The sequence below is a fragment of the Hyperolius riggenbachi genome, chromosome 1 (assembly GCF_040937935.1).
Source record: "Hyperolius riggenbachi isolate aHypRig1 chromosome 1, aHypRig1.pri, whole genome shotgun sequence".
Lineage (NCBI taxonomy): Eukaryota > Metazoa > Chordata > Amphibia > Anura > Hyperoliidae > Hyperolius > Hyperolius riggenbachi.
In genome coordinates this window covers 351977200-351998488 of record NC_090646.1, presented here as the reverse complement: position 1 = coordinate 351998488, position 21289 = coordinate 351977200, and the positions used below count along the sequence as shown (strand labels likewise).

Genomic DNA, 21289 nt, shown 5'->3' with positions numbered 1-21289 from the left:
GCTCAGCATGTAGGGGTGGGAGTGAAAACCCATTTAGATATAAATCATGTATTGGAGAATTTACAACATGACCACATTGATGCTACAGCATCACTGTCAGAAGTAATGAAGAAGAAGTTCAAGGGTTTAATTGCAGGTCTGTTTAAACATCCAGAAGACGTCCAGTTGGCATTATCATGTACGCAGGTTCAATTTGAACCGTCACAAGATTTAAAGTTAATGATAACCTCGCTGCACGCTGGCCATTGTCCTATAAATTTACGTAAACAGGCTGAAAGATCTGTCCTTGATTTTGCAAGACACATGAAAAATGGTGGCTTACTCAGTTCCATGGGTGTCAGAGCCTCACAGGCACTATTTCCTCCTTAGTGCCTGTTGCTGGCAAAGAACACCAAGCTTATGCAGTGGTAAACCTGGGTTCTATTCTATCTGAAGGTGCGGGTTTTGCACTCCCGGGTTAACCATGAAATTTAGTGCTGTATGAAGAAGGGGAGCCCAGATTAGTAGATACATATGGGCACTGGAAAAAGGAAAATGTGCTCTTATGTCAAGGACAACAAAATATAATTTTGAGACAGCAATGCTGGGACAAGGAAGGATAATGTTTGATGGACGCAACAAAAAAAGGTGCCGAGCAGGATGAAATGTCTGGGACAGGGTTATTGGTGCTGGTATCAGAGGGAGAATGTCACTTCTTATGCAGTGTACACATTGAATTGTACTCAATGTAGAACACTGACCCGAGGGGTGTACTGCACCATTGGCCCAGTCCTAGGGATAGATCTGGCACAGCCAGAAGGGCGAACACCCATAACACCTGAAAAGAGACTCGACATTAAACCTGATACACCTGTCCATTTACAAAAGATTCCTTTAGGGTGTGGAGCAGAATTGAAAGGGTGGTTATTGGATTTTGGGAAAAAGGATGAGATCATACAAACTCTCGGAGCTTCAGAAAGGCAAGCAACTGTGCTCCTGGAGCATAATCGTGAGAAACTGTTACAGGTCTCACATGCCCTTGAGCAAGATGCTAGTGTGTCCTGGTGGGAAAGCTTATTCGGGTATAGTCCAAAAGCAAGTGCCTTTCTGAATCTCATGCTCAACCCAGTAGTGGTACTAATAGCCCTTACCGTATTGTTTGACCTTTTTCAGTTATTCATGTTTTGTAAAATGAAGAGGTTGAGCCCAAGGATAAATAAGAAATAAAAAAGGAAACTCAGGGATGTTTTAGTGGTGGTATCCCCGGATGACGAATATGGATAAATGTTGTGTAATCATTGTAATTTTACCCCAATCCCTTGTAGTTAAATAGTATGGATGGACACGAGTGACTGGAAATCGTAGGGTCCACCAGCGATGAAAAAAAAAAAACAACAACAAGTTAACATAGGTATGAATGAAATTGATAATCATATAGACTCTTCTTGAACCGGAGTCCAGTGGTCAGGCTGCTGAGCTAGGGGCGGGAGGAGTCTGTCAGAAGTGAGAGGGTAGATTTATTAGGCATTGTAATCCCCTATGTGTTATTGTTGAAACAAATATGATATTGCCCTTAAGGCATAGTAAAAAAAACAAAACAAAAAAACAAAGGGGGCCACAGGCACACAGGGCTTGGGACTGGAACGTCTAAAAAAAAAAAAAAATGATGAAATGTGTTTCCTCTGTCCTGCAGACATGTTCTTGTGTTTTCCTTGTGCACCTAGGCAACAACCACATCAATCACCCTCTAGTTCTACCTTAATATCTACCTCAGAAGACTTAAAGGGGTCCTGGCTTATCACCAAGAAGACACCAGAGAGACTTCTTGTCCATAAGTGTGGCACCTACCTCATGATTTCAACTCTACCTCATGTGTCACCATATAACCTGTTATTCTACAAACCAGTGGCAAGAGGTCCCAAGGATGTGAGGAAAAGAAACCCCAGCTGGACAGGTGACATCAGCTGAATCCTTGGTAAGACATCGCTCTACATCAAAAAGGAGCACTCTTCATCCTGGTATGACACTTTGCTTCAATGGAGGACCTCAAGGAACTTTTTCTGACTCACCCTGAGGAGAGACACAATAATGCTCTCCGAGGGTGCACCACCCAACTCAGAGTTTTGGCTAAGGGTGCGGCTCTGGGGAGGGAGAAGATACTACAATGCCATCCGGTGATATCAGCTGGGGCCCCCCACCAAAGGACCAAGGAAAAACTTTTGATATAAATAGTTCACAGGGATGAACTAGAGGAGGGAGTGATAAAGATGTGAAGTTTCTCTTGTAACTATGGTGGACATTTTGTTAAGATTCAGCCATGTTGAATGAAGTCTCTATGCTGATTAAACACTGAACATTGTATTTACTCTAAGTATTGATCAGTGTTATGCAGACTGGAATTTAAAGGAACTTCCTGTTGTTTATTTTCAGCCAGATAAACAGTCTGGTTTCAAGATGGATTACAGGAATGGAGACCATGCCAGGCGTGGAATACAGTTAATGATGCTGATTTTAAAACAGATGCATCCCCTTTTCTTGTTTCAGTGGTCACACATAGTTCCCCAATAAATTACCTGGGGGGTGGAGATTTTCATTTACATATGGGAGGAGAATTCCAGGAATATGGACTTAACTGTTTCATGTCTGCAGTGAATATTGATCTGTGACTGGTTTCTGTAACAATGACAAATATCCTGGCCAGCCCCAGGGAGTGTATATTTTTGCATACTTGTAACCCTATAAAATCTGCTGTGTGCTAATGATCGGTAGCATTACTCTGATGATGCCTGTATCAACGGCCCTTGATGCATGAATAAATGTGTTGTCTATTTGACGAGGTGTGTCCGAGTCTTCCCTGTCCTTAAACATCTTGGACACAGGCCTCAATGAAATGGTTTAAAACAAAACATATCCATGTGTTAGAATGGCCCAGTCAAAGTCCAGATCTAAATCCAATCGAGAATCTGTGGCAAGATCTGAAAACTGCTGTTCACAAACGCTGTCCATCTAATCTGACTGAGCTGGAGCTGTTTTGCAAAGAAGAATGGGCAAGGATTTCAGTCTCTAGATGTGCAAAGCTGGTAGAGACATACCCTAAAAGACTGGCAGCTGTAATTGCAGCAAAAGATGGTTCTACAAAGTATTGACTCATGGGGCTGAATAATTACGCACACCCCACTTTGCAGTTATTGATTTGTAAAAAATGTTTGGAATAATGTATGATTTTTGTTCCACTTCTCACGTGTACACCACTTTGCATTGGTCTTTCACGTGGAATTCCAACAAAATTGAATAATGTTTGTGGCAGTAATGTGACAAAATGCGGAAAATTTCAAGCGGGCCGAATACTTTTGCAAGCCACTGTATATCAGGTAGATTATTTGACGTTAAATAAGAATTTGTACACAAATAATGAGAAGCTCTACACTGAGTACTTAAAGGGAACCCGAAGCAAAAAGTATATGGAGGTTGCCATATTTATTTCCTTTTAAGCAATGCCAGTTGCCTGGCTAGCCTGCTGATCCTCTGCCTCTAATACTTTTAGCCATGGACCCTGAACAGGCATGCAGCAGATCAGCTGTTTCTGACTTTTCTGTCAGATCTGACAAGATTAGCTGCATGCTTGTTTCTGGTGTGATTCAGACACTACTGCAGCTAAATAAACTAGCAGGGCTTCCAGGCAACGGGTATGGTTTAAACGGAACTAAATATGGCAGCCTCCATTTACTTCATGATTTAGGTTCCCTTTAAATAGAACTAGGAAGGCATTTATGTCTTCAGGGGTGTTATTACAATAGAAATGTACAAACATTTTTTCTAAATGATGAAGTTTAGACCTGGTTCCAAACATTGCATTCCTTCAAAAATTGGAAAAAGTGACGATATTATGCAGTCCAGTCCACTATCCAATTGTCACTTTTCTACAGCAAGTTGGAACATGAGAACAAGTTCTAGATCTAACTGTTTGCTATAATCAGCTTTTATGTGCAGGTTTATGCAGATCATTGCATACACCCCATTGTTTTAGGGCTCATTCACACTAGGGGCTTGATTCACAAAGCCGTGATAACTTATCACGGTCGCGCTATCGTTTTGCACGCGCTATAATGCGCGTAACGTTTTTTGCATGAAAACGGCCGCATTATAGCGCGATAACCGGTACGGCCGCGTTATATCGCGCGAAAACCGTTACGCGCGTTTCAGCACACACAAAACGCTAGTGTGACCGTAATAAGAGTTATCACGGCTTTGTGAATCAAGCCCTAGGTCCGGAAATGTATCTGTGGCTCCGTTTTTAAAACCTGATCAAAACCGGAGCCACTGATAGCAATATTAAAAATAACAGCTGTCTTCACCTAAACAAAAAATGGATCCGTCTGCGTTTACGGGGACCCGCTTTCAAAACCTGAACGGAAGTTCCGGGGGGTGGCGGGCACAGCCGTCCCTGCTCCCTCCTCCAGCTATTTGTGGCAAAAAAGTGTAGCAAACGAGCGAGAGGGGAAGTTTACCCCCCTCCCTGCCGCTGTGCCCGCTATTCCCTGTCCTGGCTGCTACCCCCTCAGGCTACCAAGGGGACACCTATTGGGGTCCTGGCTGCAGCGACCCATTTTTTGGGGGAGGGAAAAACAAAACAAAATACGCAAACGGGTCAAAAACGTTTGCTGCAAAAGGGCAGCACGGATCCGTTTGCGTTCAGGTTAAGCAGGATCACGGACCGCCAGGATGACGGAACGCAGGCTCCATTCTGCAATCATGCCTAGTGTGGACCCAGCCTTAGTGATGCACATTGCCATCTCACCTTACTGGTCAAGGTTATAGAATGCCTCTGTTTCACGAGGGCTACCATGTGACTTTCTGGAAAGCCTGAAAATTACATCACTTGCATCTACTCTTTCATTTAAATATATATTGCAAATATTATTCCCATTCATTGGCTCTCTCTTGGAGACCTCTTGTGAGATGAAAGTTTGAGTAGAAATATACATACCACATCTCGGGAAACAGCGTGTTCATTCCATCCCAGCTGTATACATTGAGCACAGCTAGCCAGAACTTTCCCCAAGAAGGAATCCCAATGGCGCCACCTGTGACAGAAGGACAGTACAAGTAGAGTAGAAGTCTTATATATAATATACCATTACATATTTCTAAGTCAGCCAATGAATGGTATCATCTTGATTAAAAACTTCTTGCAGAAGGAGTACAAGATCACATAAAGAAGAAGTGATGCTTCAGTAAATATGTTAGAGCATAACAGCAGGAAATATTGGCAGCGTTTCCAGACACAGGTTGCACCCGAATTGACTACCTGCATAGATGTGCAGAGCTCTAAATACAGAACGAATATACACAACTTGCATTCAAAACAAGTTCAGTAAAGGAGGAAGTTGTCTTCAACAAACAGTATGTGCATAGAATGTTTTTTACTAGACCCTTCCTGGACGATGACGTGCACTCACGGAAGAGACCTAACCACTACTTTAACAGTTAAAACATAATTCTTACCTGGGGCTGCTGGCCATAAATGGTCCACACATTAAAAAAAAAAAAACAGCAAGATTGGTAGCGCTCCTAGCCTGCAAATGACATGAAACTAACAGAGGTGTACAGAGCCCCCTAGGGGCCTACATACACACCTTGAATACAAATAAAAATGCAAATTATGCACTAATCCCTAATCTAAATATTTGAATGCAAACTGATACACATGGATGCAGCTAGCCATAAATATACTGACATTGTACAGCAGGAAATATTGGCAGCACTTCCAGACACAGGCTGCACCCGAATTGACTACCTGCATAGATGTGCAGAGCTCAAAATATGGGCAAAATTACACAACTTGTATTCAAGACAGGTACAGTAAACTGTTTTAACTGTTGGACTAGTGGTTAGGTCTCTTTCCGTGAGTTCACGTCATCATCGTGGAAGAGTCTAGTAAAAACGTATGTGCACATACTGTTTGTTGAAGCCAAGGTCCTCTTTTACTGTACCTGTTATGAATGCAAGTTGTGTAATTTTGCCCATATTTCGAGCTCTGCACATCTAATGCAGGTAGTCAGTTTGGATGCAGCCCATGTCTGGAGGTGCTGCCAATATTTCCTACTGTACATGTGAGAAAAACAGACTGCCATGACATCACCTAAGAATGCTAATGGCCTAACTGTAATGCTGAACACCTTGTTAAAATACTTTTTAGGTGTTGCAGGAAGATGATCAGTATTGCAGCTAGAAATTTAGCATTCTAAAGCCTCATACTCTCATCCGAGGTATGTTGCCAGGCAGGGATCGGCTATGCGGGTGAGGGGAGAGAAGGCTGATGGAGCGGCATGAGGGATGAATGGGGAGAATAATGCTCTTGGCCAGCGCCCAGTTAAATTGATACACCTATCTGATCGCTGGCCAAGGCATTGGGAGCATTGTGGATCGCTGTACATGCGCTAGATTCTTAGCAGAGGCAGTCATTATCGGCAACTGAAGCAGAGAACATACAGTTGCAATCACAGTGGCTATGCAACTGACGCAGAGAACATACAGTTGCAATCACAGTGGCTATGCAACTGATGCAGAGAACATACAGCTGCAATCACAGTGGCTATGCAACTGAAGCAGAGAAAAAACATTTGCAGTCACAGTGGCTATGCAACTGAAGCAGAGAACATACAGTTGCAATCACAGTGGCTATGCCACTGATGCAGAGAACATGCAGTTGCAATCACAGTGGCTATGCAACTGAACCAGAGAACACACAGTTGCAGTCACAGTGGCTATGCAACTGAAGCAGAGAACATACAGTTGCAATCACAGTGGCTATGCCACTGATGCAGAGAAAATACAGGTGCAATCACAGTGGCTATGCAACTGACGCAGAGAAAATACAGGTGCAATCACAGTGGCTATGCAACTGAAGCAGAAAACATACAGCTGCAATCACAGTGGCTATGCAACTGACGCACAAAACATACAGCTGCAATCACAGTGGCTATGCAACTGACGCAGAGAACACACAGTTGCAGTCACAGTGGCTATGCAACTGAACCAGAGAACACACAGTTGCAGTCACAGTGGCTATGCAACTGAAGCAGACACCATACAGTTGCAGTCACAGTGGCTATGCAACTGACGCAGAGAACATACAGTTTCAATCACAGTGGCTATGCAACTGATGCAGAGAACATAAAGCTGCAATCACAGTGGCTATGCAACTGAAGAAGAGAACAAACATTTGCAGTCACAGTGGCTATGCAACTGAAGCAGAGAACATACAGTTGCAATCACAGTGGCTATGCCACTGATTCTGAGAACATACAGTTGCAATCACAGTGGCTATGCAACTGATGCAGAGAACATACAGTTGCAGTCACAGTGGCTATGCAACTGAACCAGAGAACACACAGTTGCAGTCACAGTGGCTATGCAACTGAAGCAGAGAACATACAGTTGCAGTCACAGTGGCTATGCAACTGAACCAGAGAACATACAGTTGCAGTCACAGTGGCCAAGCAACTGACGCAGAGAACATACAGTTGCAATCACAGTGGATATGCAACTGAGTCAGAGAACACACAGTTGCTAGGCACCGCCATAGCACAAATGTTATAGTGTGCGTGGTACATACGGGCCTATTTCCACTACACGCAGATTGGATGCAGAAAAACTGACTCCAATGAATGCCTATGGGCCTGTCTCCACAAAACGCAATTTTTCTGATGCAGATTTTCCCATAGGCCTTCATTGGAGTCAGTTTTTCTGCATCCAATCTGCGTGTAGTGGAAATAGGACCTAAGGGTAATTACAACTACCTCTGAGTTGCTACAACTCGGAGGAGGGATAACATTTAGTGCCACCAAGGTTTTGAGCGACAGCAGGGTGATCCGTCATTTGGCTCACCCTGCACCCAGCTCACTGGTGGAGCAACAACATGTATGCCCCTCCCTACCCTCCAAAAGAGTGTGTAGGAGCTTTGAGCACTCAGATATCATGCCTTTAATATTAGTAGCATAATATACCATTGTGGACATAGGAGGCATAGCAGCCTAGTGTAGAGCAAAGAAATAGCAGACAATAAGACAGTGAGAAAAGCAGTCTGATTCATATTGAAAATCGTGGCAAATTTTTGCTGTAATTGTGGTTTGTTCAGGGAACGAAAATCGCTCCCTGAATGAGAATTGCAGCAAAATAGCAGGGATTTTGCAGCAATTTTCAGTGTGAAACAGGACCCTAAGGCTAAGCGATCTGTATAAACGTGGGTATCTATATAAGGAAAAAAGGGGCATTTCTTTAAAGGGACTCCGAGGAGTAGTTAAAAACAAAATCAGAACTTACCTGGGGCTTTCTCCAGCCCACCGTAGGTCGGGAGGTCCCTCTGGCGTCCTCCTGGCTCCTCTCCTGGTCTCTCTGCAGAAATTACGACTGGCGACACCGGGCGTGAGTGTCGGGTTGACACTTCATGAACAATGACGCCGGCCGCTACGCGTCATCATGGCGGCCAGCATGACAGTACTGCGCATGCGCGGTTTTCTAACTGTAAACCGCGCATGCGCAGTACTGTCACGCCGGCCGCCGTGATGACGCGTAGCGACCGGCGTGATGACGACGAGCGTCATCGTTCAGGAAGTGTCAGCCCGACACTTGGCCCCGGGGTTGCCGGTCGTGATTTCTGCAGAGGGTTCGGGAGAGGAGCAAGGAGGACACCGGGGGACCTCCCGACCTACAGTGGGCTGGAGAAAGCCCCAGGTAAGTTCCAATTTTGTTTTTAACGACTCCTCGGAGTCGATAAGGGTAAGAGGATTTTTTCTTCTCTTTTGCTTATGTCTTCTTCTCCTCCTTATAACAGGATCTCTTTTCCTTTGTTTTGTAAAGAAAGAAAAAAACTATTCTCCTTGAAGTTCCTCTTTAACTGTTCAGAGCTGTTTTGGCAGCACAAGATTGGTCTATACAATATTAAGCAGGTGATTGTAATATTTTGACTGATCAATGTACTGTATATCCGATCATATGTTCTTGAATCTCCTGTGAATTTTTTGAGAGGACAGAGTGTAACTTCAGTATACATCTCCTTCAGCAAACATTCTCATGAAGAGCCAACATACCTTTACTATGAAGGTTATTCCGAGCTCTTGTCAGATCTGGGTCATCCTGGGATACTCCCAGCAGACGCAAGGAGGTATAACTGAGAGCTGTTCCAAACACAGTACTCTTATCCTCAACGTGCCTAAAGAAAATTATAAATAATTACTCTGTGCCTAAATTAAAATGTACTATATGCTCAAATGATAGCTCATATGTACCGAAACTGTTATAAAACCAAATCTTAGCTGTTCAGAGGCATTCTAAAAGATAACTGGTTGCTCTGAGGTCAAAAAACGAAATACAGTGTTCTGTTTGGTCTATCCAGATTATTGGAGGTGACATGCTACTATACAGACCTGCAAGCAAGCTCTGAATGTTCCCATAGTCTGAAAAATCATCCACTGCCAAATAACTTATAGCATTTATCTTCTTAAAGGACATCCAAGATGAAAATAAACTGATAAGAAAATCAATTGTATCTATCCCCCTTCTCCTAAAAATGACTTTTTTAGATATCCAAGTTTTATTTTATATTTAAATCTAGTTTTTAAGATTTTACTGTTTCCTTGTCTCTGTTCAACGACACCTTCATTGAGGTATGCTAGAGCTCAAATCTATGAATTATTGACCCTTTCTATCTCTTTTCTGCTCCAGGAAGCCATTTACTGACATGAAAGTATTTTATGGCTGAAATTACTTATCAGTGAGGGTTATGCTATAGTCTGACCCAGTCCGACCTGGACCTGACCGGGATAGAAACTGTCACTTGCATACCTGATGTTTAACTCTTTCAGGCAGAAATGCAATGTGTTACATAAACAGAATAACTTGCATTATCCACTTGACATATTTATTGCTTGTACTATATGCGGCTGCCTGACTTGGTCAGCAGGTTATAGAAGCAATAAAGACCTTACATTTACAAGGGTTATCCAAAAAGTAAAAGCCATTTACTTTTAAAGAGACACTGAAGCGAAAAAAAAATGATATAATGAATTGGTTGTGTACTACGGATAATTACTAGAAGATTAGCAGCAAAGAAAATATTCTCACATTTTTATTTTCAGGTATATAGTGTTTTTTCTAACATTGCATCATTCTCTAATATGTACAGATTACACAACACTCTGCATTCAAAATGTTTTTTTTTCAGAGCATGCTATGAACTATTGACCTCTCCTCTGGCAGAGAAAAAGAAAATTCTTCACGGACAGTTGAGATAATAAGCTTCAGAAAACAGCCCTCTCCACGACTTTGAAAGTCGTAGAGCTTAATGGCTTTTTTGCATAGAGATAACAACTGGAGTTTCTTAACTCTTCCTGTACTGGAAACAAATTAGACTTATGTCTCTGATCTTAATGTTTTATTTCTTAGCTGAACTACACATACAAATCATCATAATTTTTTTTCCGCTTTAGTGTCTCTTTAAGGTATCCTTTCAGTGTAATGTAATTTGCATCTGTCAGATTTTCCTCTTTTCTCCCTGAAACGCTTAGTTGTAACATGACTGCAGAATGCCAGTAATGATTTTTTCACCAGCATTAACATGAACCCTCCTCAATTCCTCCAACCCATAGGTCAGGAGTGTTATGATACTACAACAAAAGGATTTGTAAACCTTGTAAAAAGATATGGCAATTGTTAAAAAAAGGAGATGATAATCAGCAGATACAGCGTGTCTAAAACTAAAATAAATAAAATGTTTCCTTAGGACTCCTTCACAATTGAGCCCATTTTCCGCATTTTTACCTCAAGTCAAAACTTTGCGTTAACCAAGGTAAAATGAAAGTCCATAGACTTTCATTTTACCTTTCACATCCGACGCTGTGTTTTGGTGCTTTGCGGTACCACGCACCTGGGAGCTTTTAATCGTTCAGAGCCGGCCTTTTCCCACTGGGTGAATGAATAGCTACTGCCGCTGACTGCGTCGCACCGCAACATCCCAACAGCACGCCGCAGGCCATATAACGCATGCAGGAACACAGCTCCTGCACGCGTTCCAGATGTGAAAGAAGCCTCAATTGGTTAAATTAAAATGATTGGAAATTCTATTACACAAATGTATTTGACACAAATATTTAGAAACTGCCGCTGGAGAGATACGTAGAGGGCGCACTTCTTTTGCGCAGACTGGCTGATGTTACGGGACCCGGTACCGAAGAGGGAAAAGACTGAGGATGGCAGTGTGGGAGAGATCCGTACGCATGGGGCTGGAGGAAGCCCACGGTATGTATAAAAAAACTTTTATTTTAGCTCAGCTCTGGTTTCCTTTAAGGTGCGACAGGGGACTAGAGGTTTGTGACAACTATACTATGATTTCAGCTATCATGTGGTCTTCAGTAACATTCTGCATGATTCATACTTACAGGCCCCATCCACCATCTGGAAGCTGAACAGATCGCAGGTAGCGTACCATCTCCTTCTTGGTGGAGTCAGGAAGTGGAGTCTGTGTCACATGACATGCAATCAAGAGACCTATGGAGGAAAGCATTACATAAATATATCTGAAGCCACTTCAAAAGCCTATACTGTACCTCTAGAATTACAGATCATTCTGGCATTCTTTTTTCTCCAAAGAAAAATATGAATGAAAATACATTTTTCATTATTTAAAAAAAGGGTCAGCTTACATGATTACTGCCCTTATAAAGGTTTCGCCAGTTGTCAGTGACTGGCTTTTTCCTTCAGCAATAAGTAGGTGATAATGATGGTAGCCATATTGTAAAGGTAAGAGCAGTTTGGCTGCAACTTTGTAGATCACTGGATACCATTCGCCACTTTCTCCCAGGCAGGAACACAGGTATTCCAATTACTCCTGAATGTTATAGTTATTTTTACTCAGCAAAGCAATCTATCTTTCTAGCAACTTCAATATTTTGCAGGCATTAACTAGAAAGGTATAAGTAGAAAAAGAAACCTAGATGTAGAATGTCATGGAGTTCTCCTTCATCAGGTTAGCATGGTTGGAAATCCTCACCTGGCATCAGGAAAAGTGGTCCTCCATAATCACCAGCCCAGTGTCCATCTTCAGCTTGTAAAGCAGAATAAAACGACATTCCGTTGTCAGATCCATCCTGCGCAGTCCGGGCCTTTGGCAAATCAGGCAGCAACTCACTCTGTAGGGAAATATTAGTGCCTATGTTACTCATGTGCATACAATTACCAATAAGAATCACTCAGCACAAGTTTCAGTGCATACGCCAAAAACTCTCTAACGCTAGTATTTTTTTGTAACACATATTACATAGAAAAGGTGAGAAAAACAAGGGACATTGGCCCTAATGCATAAACCCTGTGCTCAGGAGTTATCACACCAACTCTTGCGCCCACATTTTCCCCTCTTGTGGCCAAGCCCGTGCTGAAATTGTTTGCAATCTGGATCTTTAGATGACATTTGGGGACAATTGTACACATGCTAGACAGTCGTTAACTTACCTTCAGTTTCTTTAGCAAGGCAGTGGTCATCTTGGAGGTGTTGTTTTAGTTGTTATATACTGCCTTTGCGTCTTACTATTTAAGCCCCTATGCAGCCTAAGTTTTAAGTTTAAGTTTTCAGCACTTGGTAAATAAAGGGATGAAAATAAAAAAAAATAAATTGCAAATACCTTCATTTTAGATTTGAAACACAGTCATGTGAGCACAGCTGCAACATCGCTTTCCTTTAATGATTGGTAGGTTCCCTTTGGGCACCCCCCCTCCCCCTCCCTCATACACACCTTGCATTAAACTCACTGAAAAAGGTGGTGAGTGGCAACTCGGTGATGCCCCATTTCTCAGAAGGCACTGCAAAGGACTACAAGCTAGCAGTATGCCAGTAAGGTAATCTTCCAGTGACTCTTAGTAAAGTCTGCTATGAACCAAATAAGGGTTGCACACAATTTGCTTATCCACTGTACTCAGGCCTATAAGTTGCAAACATACTGGGAGCAATAACTGTTGTAAATGACTGATGAACGACTCATCGTTCAGATATCATTTGAAAACCATAAGCACAAATTACGGCTTGAGAGAAAGATAGACGAAAGGTACCCGGTGAGCATTGTGAACAACCAACCAGAAGGATCACTTTGGCAGATAATCGTTCATCATCAGCAGTGTGCAAAGAGCTCGTTAAACGACCTGTTCTCGATGGCACTTCTCCCTACGGTCAATTTCTGCAACGTCACATCCTGCATTGTTTGGTCATAACCATAATATCCATTTACAGTCGATTGGAATTCGGTAGGAGTCTTCTGCTGTCGTTTCACATCACACAGATAAACATGTGTTTCTATGCGACAGTGGCACTCAATATATCCACTATAGGAACTGTTGTACATTCAGTTATATTGTATTTGTTTCATGTGACATTTCTTGCATTTACCGTGCTTAGCCCCAGGGAATGCGCTTCCAGTGCAGTCTGTGGCCTTTCATTCTCTGGTTCTTCCACATAGCGCCAGGTCTGTCTGCCCTCTGTGCAAGTGAGGCGCCAGCGTGTGAGGTCTGTAACTGGTTCAGTCTTATAAGGGCCTCCCCTTCTCCGCAGGCACCTGGGAAAAAGGTAAGACATAAAGTACTCACTAATGGCTGCATATTCTGCACAATGCTGTTGACAGAAAAAAAATGATGTCTAGAGATAGTCATTAAAATGCAAATGATAGTGGCTTGCATTCAAATGTAATGCAACTTGAGTGCAGCTTAAAATTGTGCCAAATTTGCATTTGTAATGAAAAGAAAAATCCCATCTTTCTATAAATGCACAATAAAGTCCTGCACCTTAGGCTGTTTTACGCCCGGACAGCCATCTGGCGAGAAACGAATGTGCGACCTGCGCCCCCAACCCTTCCTGATGCATCAGAGGAGGATCACTGAGGCCAAATGCTGCCTGCCAAATTGCTCTCCCTCTTTTCACCTTATATTCCACTTGTCATCCAGCGTCACGTGACGGGGTGAGTGGGGAGAACATGGCTGATTGCTGGCCAAGGAGTCAGGGGCCGCTGTACTCATGGTAGTTGCTAGGCAGCAGTGGTCATTATTGGCCTAGTTTCATCTAGTGTTTGTAGGGAAAGAGCTTGTGTTTTGCAAGAGCAGGTGCCTTATACTACATTGGATGAACGATCATAGAAACATTTTCAATATGAGGCAGGACATGCTCTCTTTCCTTGTTCAGCTAGGTCATGATGCCACTCAGAGACCAGCAGGAAGTAGAAAATCACCACTGCATAATGCTACATTTTATAATACAAATAAATCCTGACACTTTATAAACAGGTTGGAGTTCATGCTGGACACGGCAATGTGCAACATGCCCCTAAGCATTATTTTATTCTTATTGCAATTAAAGACAGCTTGAAGTGAGAGGGACCTATTGCCAACTTTCCTTTTAACCTCGAGGACCATGGTGTTAAAACCCCTAGTGACCAGGCTATTTTCTGTTTAATTGACCACTGCAGCTTTAAGGCCAAGCTGCAGGGCCGTACAACTCTGCACACAAGTGATCCCCCCCCCTTTCTCCCCACCAACAGAGCTCTCTGTTGGTGGGGTCTGATCGCCCCCCCCCCCCATGTTTATTTTTTTTATAATAAATATTTATTTGTTTTGTTTTTTTTAATATTTATTACTATTTTTTTTTTTTTACCAAATCCCCTCCCTCTAACCAGCCGGCAAATCACGGCGATCGGCTGTCATAAGCTTCTGACAGCCGTGCCACACGTCTCTCCCCAGTCCAGCGCTGCTGCTGATCGCAGCGCTGTACAAGTAAACACACGGCGGCTTCGCGGTGGAACAGTCTTCCGAGCGGCAATGGCCGCTCGGAGACTGAAGGCGGAGCTCCGCTCCGCCTCCAAGCTGCAGATGCGCGCGCAGCCTGCGCGTGATCTCCTGCAAAACGGAGCACCAGGACTTTACGCCAATCGGCGTAAGGCGGTCCTGGGGCTGCTGCCGCAGTCGGCAAGAGGTTAAAAGTGTCACTTGCCTGGCTATTGTGCTGACTGTATAACAAGGACTATGGAGTAAGAGACAGAAGCAATTATTGAGTACCTGGAATTAAAGGACAACTGAAGTGAGATGGATATAGAGGCTGCCATATCTATTTCCTTTTAAACAATACCAGTTACCTGGCTGTGCTGCTGATCATCTGCCTCTAATACTTTTATCCATAGACCCTGAACAAGCATGCGGCAGATCAGGGGTTTCTGACATTATTGTCAGATCTGACAAGATTAGCTGCGTGATTGTTTCTGGTGTCATTCAGAGACACTACTGCAGCCAAATAGATCAGCAGGCAACTACTACCCTAAAAAAAAAAAAAGAGGGAAAAATGTTTGACCCGAGTATAGGACGGGGGTGACAAAGGCCACAACCACAACACCACTCACAGCCATGGCTGGCCACAACAATATATTAGAAAAGCAGCATAAATTTAGTGGATTGCAATAATAAGCGAGAACATACATGGAGATTGACATGCAAAGAACTCCTGTTGCAAAGTTTAAAGAGAACACGAGGTGTGTTTAAAGAATGTTATCTGCATACAGAGGCTGGATTTGCCTATACAGCCCAGCCTCTGTTGCTATCCCAAACCCCACTAAGGTCCCCCTGCACTCTGCAATCCCTCATAAATCACAGCCGTGCTGTGAGGCTGTGTTTACATATGTAATGTCAGTCTGAGCTGCTCCCCCGCCTCCTGCATAGCTCCGGTCCCTGTCCCCGTCCCTTCCCTTCAATCAGCAGGGAGGGAAGGGATGCAGGCGGGGACTGGAGTTCTGCAGGAGGCGGGGAGAGCAGCAGACTGACACTATAGAGATAAACACAGCCAGCTCTGACAAGCTGTTTGTCAGCAGCGTGGCTGTGATTTATGAGGGATTGCAGAGTGCAAGGGGACCTTAGGGGGGTTTGGGATAGCAACAGAGGCTGGGTTGTATAGGCAGATCCAGCCTCTGTATGCAGATAATATTCTTTAAACCCACCTCGGGTTCTCTTTAAGCTGGCATAAAGATAAAGCAAGGCATGTAGAGCCTCATAGTCATGTATCTAAAACTTGACATAGGAAAGGATTCCCACCACTCAGTAGACACTGTCCGTGTATGCCTTCCAAGGCTACAACTCGAGATGAGGTTAGCTGGGACCTCCCATGGAAATGTCAAGTGTGTGGTCTCCCTCAGATGATGCACTACTGTGCATATAGTGGGGGCACTGTGTGGGTTACTCAAAGAGTAGTGACTTGAGTATAAGCCGAGACCCTTACTTTTGGGCCACTTTTTGTGGCCCAAAAATATTATATTTTATACTTGCATGTATATACAGTACTTCTCTGTTTATCTACTGTGAGGCCCTGCTATGCTACTATGTAACCAAACATTCACACAAAAATGTTAATGTGGATTACAGTATGTTACAAAAATGTAACATGTTGAATCAGTGGGTGGCACAGTGGTAAAGTGGACAGCACTCTTGCCTGGGTGGTTGCCATCCTGGAATGCAACATGAGACTTGGACTACCGCTATAAACAGCTAGATAAAACACTACTTATGTGTATAATCCCCTAATATTTAATGAGACAGTTCACTTGTGTTTGTTTAGCTGCACAATGCTTAAACTAAAAAAAAATGATGACTAAATAATCATAAAGTGTTTGTTATGTATCATGTTATAATACAGATTGTACATACTTTGCTTAGGCCCCTTTCATACTGGCGCTTTGTGTTACCCTGTTTTGCCGTAGGGTAAAGTTACAGCAATGAAAGTCCATGGGGCATTTCATACCTGGCGCGGTGGGATGCGATTCGCCCGTAGTGCCGGATTTTACATAAAAACAGCGCGTTGTCGGACAACATGCGCTGTGACGTGCTGACAACCGGAAGTCATGTAACTCTATGGCAATGAAGCTTTTTAAAAAATGTTGGCGTTTCCTTTGCGGCACGCAAATGTATTTTCTCAATATACTTCCACCCAATTCTAATTTCAGCCACAGGAAGTGAGTGCTAGAGAGCCTCACTTCCTGCTTGGCTTGCAGCCAGAAGGGAGATTACCGCGCATTGCCGCAGTAATCCCCGAAGGCTATACGCCGATTAGTAGTCTGAAACTGGCCTTACCTAAAAATTGAGTGATACTGTTTATAGGGGCTTCTTTCTCTCCCTAGTTTATTAATGATTTCTGATGAACATACCATTTACCGTATGTCTTATAGAGTATATAGGGAGCCTCTTAATCAATTAGAAAATATTTATTGCACATACTGATATAACTTACACAGAAGAAAACCCCTATAACCCTCCCCTTAAAAACAACCTGGCTACATACATATGGAGCTAAGCCCTGAACTAAAGGAGTGCACTCCTAATGTCTTTTAACAAAAACTGTTATCTTCAGGGCCCCCTTGATAGCTTGTAGAGCTCAATGTTATGCAGGTGATAGCATGCAAAAGCCTCCAAATAGCATGTAAGCTGTTACAGCACTCCAACAACAAGCAGCAGCGTTAAGCAGGCGGTGACAAGTGATTTTGGTTATAAATGCAAAAGTAGAGGAAAAAGAAAATGGAAAAAGGGAATGAATAGATGTGGCAACTGTGATGTCTGCCCATTTGTAGTGAAGAGTGATGTATTTTACAATCAGGATAAAACGGAAAAATTTACAGTGAATGACTATATATCTTGTTCTAGTGAAAGGGTCATTTATCAACTGCGATGTAGCTGTAATAAAATCTATATAGGCAAGACCCATAGGGTGCTGAGGAAAAGGATTCAGGAGCATGTTAATAATATCTTGAGTAAGGAAGAAAAAAGTCCAATCGCAATGCACTTTCAAAAAGAACATAATTCTGATCCAAACCACCTGAAAGTTATGGGAATCTACAAATTGAACATAAGCCCACGGAGAGGGGACTATGACCACGAACTTTTGAAGAAGGAATCCTACTGGATATATAGATGCGGTGCTATGCAACCAAATGGTCTTAACAGTGATATGAACTTAAAAGTATTTCTTTAATTCACCACTGGAGGGTGTATGTATACTCTGACAAGAACCCTGCCTGTTTTTAATGTTACCTAGCAACGTCCACAGAACCCCACTCATGCGCATAAAAGGGAGAAGGAGGGACTGTGACGTCACGTCTGATGAAACCCGGATACGGGTGAAACGCGTCACGTGGGCTACAGCGGTGTGCTAGCCGCCTCCATCCTGCCTCCATCTTGCCTCTATCATCTGCCTCCACCCGCTCCCCGACCGCGCAGGAACTACATCGCGGCGTCTCTGCATGCACGAGAGTGCCCCTGTGCCGGGCAGACTGGGAAGACTGGGAACTCGGTTCACTTCGACCACACCGAAAGTACCCGCCCCATCAATTACGCCACATTACGGACGCGTGAGTCCCGGCTAAGCCGGAGGTTTACCTTGTATGGTCGGGTAAGCGTATGGCGGAGAAAGCCACGCATTCCAAGAGGGGTGAATTGAAGGCATAGAAAATGCTTACTAACCGCTATTGAGGCACACAAACCGCCTGCTTAACGCTGCTGCTTGTTGTTGGAGTGCTGTAACAGCTTACATGCTATTTGGAGGCTTTTGCATGCTATCACCTGCATAACATTGAGCTCTACAAGCTATCAAGGGGGCCCTGAAGATAACAGTTTTTGTTAAAAGACATTAGGAGTGCACTCCTTTAGTTCAGGGCTTAGCTCCATATGTATGTAGCCAGGTTGTTTTTAAGGGGAGGGTTATAGGGGTTTTCTTCTGTGTAAGTTATATCAGTATGTGCAATAAATATTTTCTAATTGATTAAGAGGCTCCCTATATACTCTATAAACTGCTAGCTCTATTTTTAGGTGAGACTCTGCTTTAAAATTGAGGTAGATATCCCACTTTAATAGTATTTTATACCGTATGTCTTAGCAGCGATACCAATAATTCCAATGCATGTGATTTCCTTTCTTAATTATATTTGAAACATAATAATAGGAAAAGGCTAGACTATGCCAAATTTAGCAGACTACGATTGGAGTATAAACACGGAGCGCACTCAGTAGGCTACCCTGGTCATATGTGTATATAAGGGCCCATTTACTCTGTACACTTTTGTGTTATGCATCGCGTGGTAGCGTTGCAGTACGACCATACAGTGAGGCACACAATACAATGAAAGCATGCCTCACTGTAAACATTTACGTTGCCCGGTAAACATACAGCATACTATGCTTTACTCAGTCAGTAACTGCTGCACTCAATGTGAATGGCTCATAGGAATATCATTGCATCGTGTTGCGATTATGTTGTACGTTGCAATGGACACTGTGTGAAAGAGCTAAGAGCCAGTTTCTACTTGCTAGCGCTCAGTTCCGGGAACATCTTCTTGTGTGTGGCTTCCTGGATACCACAAAGGTTTGTACGTGGAGAACGTTAGTGTCTTTTACAGCTGCACAAGTGTCTGGGGACTAAGCAACCTGCTGTGAGTTGTTTTTTCAGACATGAAACTGCCCATTGATTTCACATGGCCGGTCAGTCCTAATGCATTTTTTTTCACATACGGTTATAGGCTTGCATTAGACGTAAATCTGTACATTTCAGGTCCAGTCCAGTCCTGTCAGTTTTGCACAGGTTTTCTATCTGTTTTAGCTGACTAGACCGGAAGGCTCAGTTCCCACTTGAGCAGATGCAAAATGGACAGGGTAGAGGATGTGCTCCTTACATTTTGCATCCGCTCTGCGCCATCCGCACCCATCGAAAACTAACAGGACTGGACCGGAAATGTACACCTTTTATGCGTGTACACATCCTTAAAAACACATTCAAAATGGTGCCAACTATCAAAAACTGACAGGACAGGACTAGACACCTCTGTATGTGTTAAAAAAAGTAAAAATGTAATAATAATAAATGTAATAAGTAAAACCCTGACAGCATGTGGAAACAGGCAATATGTGGTGAATTATCTCTGTAGCTGTCTAAGTGCTTTAAATCCTACAGGAAAATAACACTTTACAAATGTTAGTTCATTCCATTTCATTAGCTCTTTTATATGTACAATATACTGCAATGTAAATGAGAACAATATTAAATCATAGTTGTATTTAGAAAGCAAATAGTTATTCATATATAGCTATTAGAAGCCAATCAGCTTAGCTGAGCAAAAGCAAGAAGAAACTATAGCCATTGCTGCATCTAGAAACAACGCTGGTTGAGTTACTTACGTGCCCTCAGTCATAGTTCTGTCTAGCTGTCAATTTTTACTGTAGCACGGCATCCACTCTTCAAATAAAAAGGTATTACCTCCGTAGGAGAGGCTTGTGGGATTTGTAGTATCAGAATGTCTATTGTTTTGGGTAGAAAACATAGATAGAACAACATCTCCCAGAATGCCCTGAGCCGCATGATCCTGCATCATGTATGCTGACATGAGCAGAGGGGAGGGAAGCCAATCAAAACAGATCTGTGAAAGAGCAAAGGCAGGGCTGTTAGGTATGAGCCAATGAGGGAGCAGTCTGTGTATCACTGTGTCCCTGTAGCACGTTCAGAAGAAACTCTGATGTGAATGACGCTATTAACCTGTTAGAGTAAAGCTATCGTGCCTCGAAGGTGGCTGTGATGGCAAACCTTGATGCACTGGCTGACGTACTGTTGCAGAAACTAATGTCCATTCATTCTAGCTATCATACAATATACACTAAATTAATTTAGTATAATTATTCGTGTATTGTGCTGACGTTCTTCGCAGGTTTCACTAAGTATTAAACAAATGCTGGAATTAAAGTTAGTTACCCATACACTACACTATTTTAATAGACAGTAGATTTATTAAAAACATTGAATCTGAAGACATTCTATTAGGGCCCTTTTACACTGCATGCATGTGCCACTGCACACGCTTCAAAAATCAGATTTTTTGAATGCACGTGTCTTGTTAGTCGCAAGGGCACTAGTTGCACACATAACATAGCGTGAAAGGCTGCGGTTTATGTCATGTTTTATATTAACGTTGTGTGCGTTTTTGCTGCATTTTGGTGCGTTTGTGTTAGCGTTTTTTACCACGTATGTGGTTAAGCGTTTTTGTGTGCGTTTTAATGCGGTTTGCATATACATATGTATGCATTTTTCTTTTGCTTTGTGTGCAAATCACTAGGAAGACAATAGGAAACGGAAATACATCATAAAACAATTTAAAAAACTGCATAGAAAAACGTAAGAAAAATGCATGCTATTGTGTTACCATTGCCTTTCATTATGTGCGTTTTTGATGTGTTTATGAATATTATGCAACAAAACCAG

The 21289-nt window shown here is 42.8% G+C and overlaps 1 protein-coding gene across 1 annotated transcript in view; it reads right to left on the bottom strand.

The window, feature by feature from the left end:
- LSS (lanosterol synthase) overlaps positions 1–20361 on the bottom strand; it is a 97131-nt gene extending 76770 nt beyond the window's left edge. The window contains exons 1-6 of the mRNA XM_068234120.1: positions 20215–20361; positions 13415–13580; positions 12029–12167; positions 11418–11526; positions 9072–9193; positions 4967–5063 (exon numbers count right to left, since the gene is read on the bottom strand). Coding sequence (XP_068090221.1) covers positions 4967–5063; positions 9072–9193; positions 11418–11526; positions 12029–12167; positions 13415–13580; positions 20215–20228 — 647 coding nt within the window. The 5' untranslated portion in view covers positions 20229–20361. The remainder of the gene's footprint in view (positions 1–4966; positions 5064–9071; positions 9194–11417; positions 11527–12028; positions 12168–13414; positions 13581–20214) is intronic.
- Between the last annotated feature and the right edge of the window lie 928 nt (positions 20362–21289).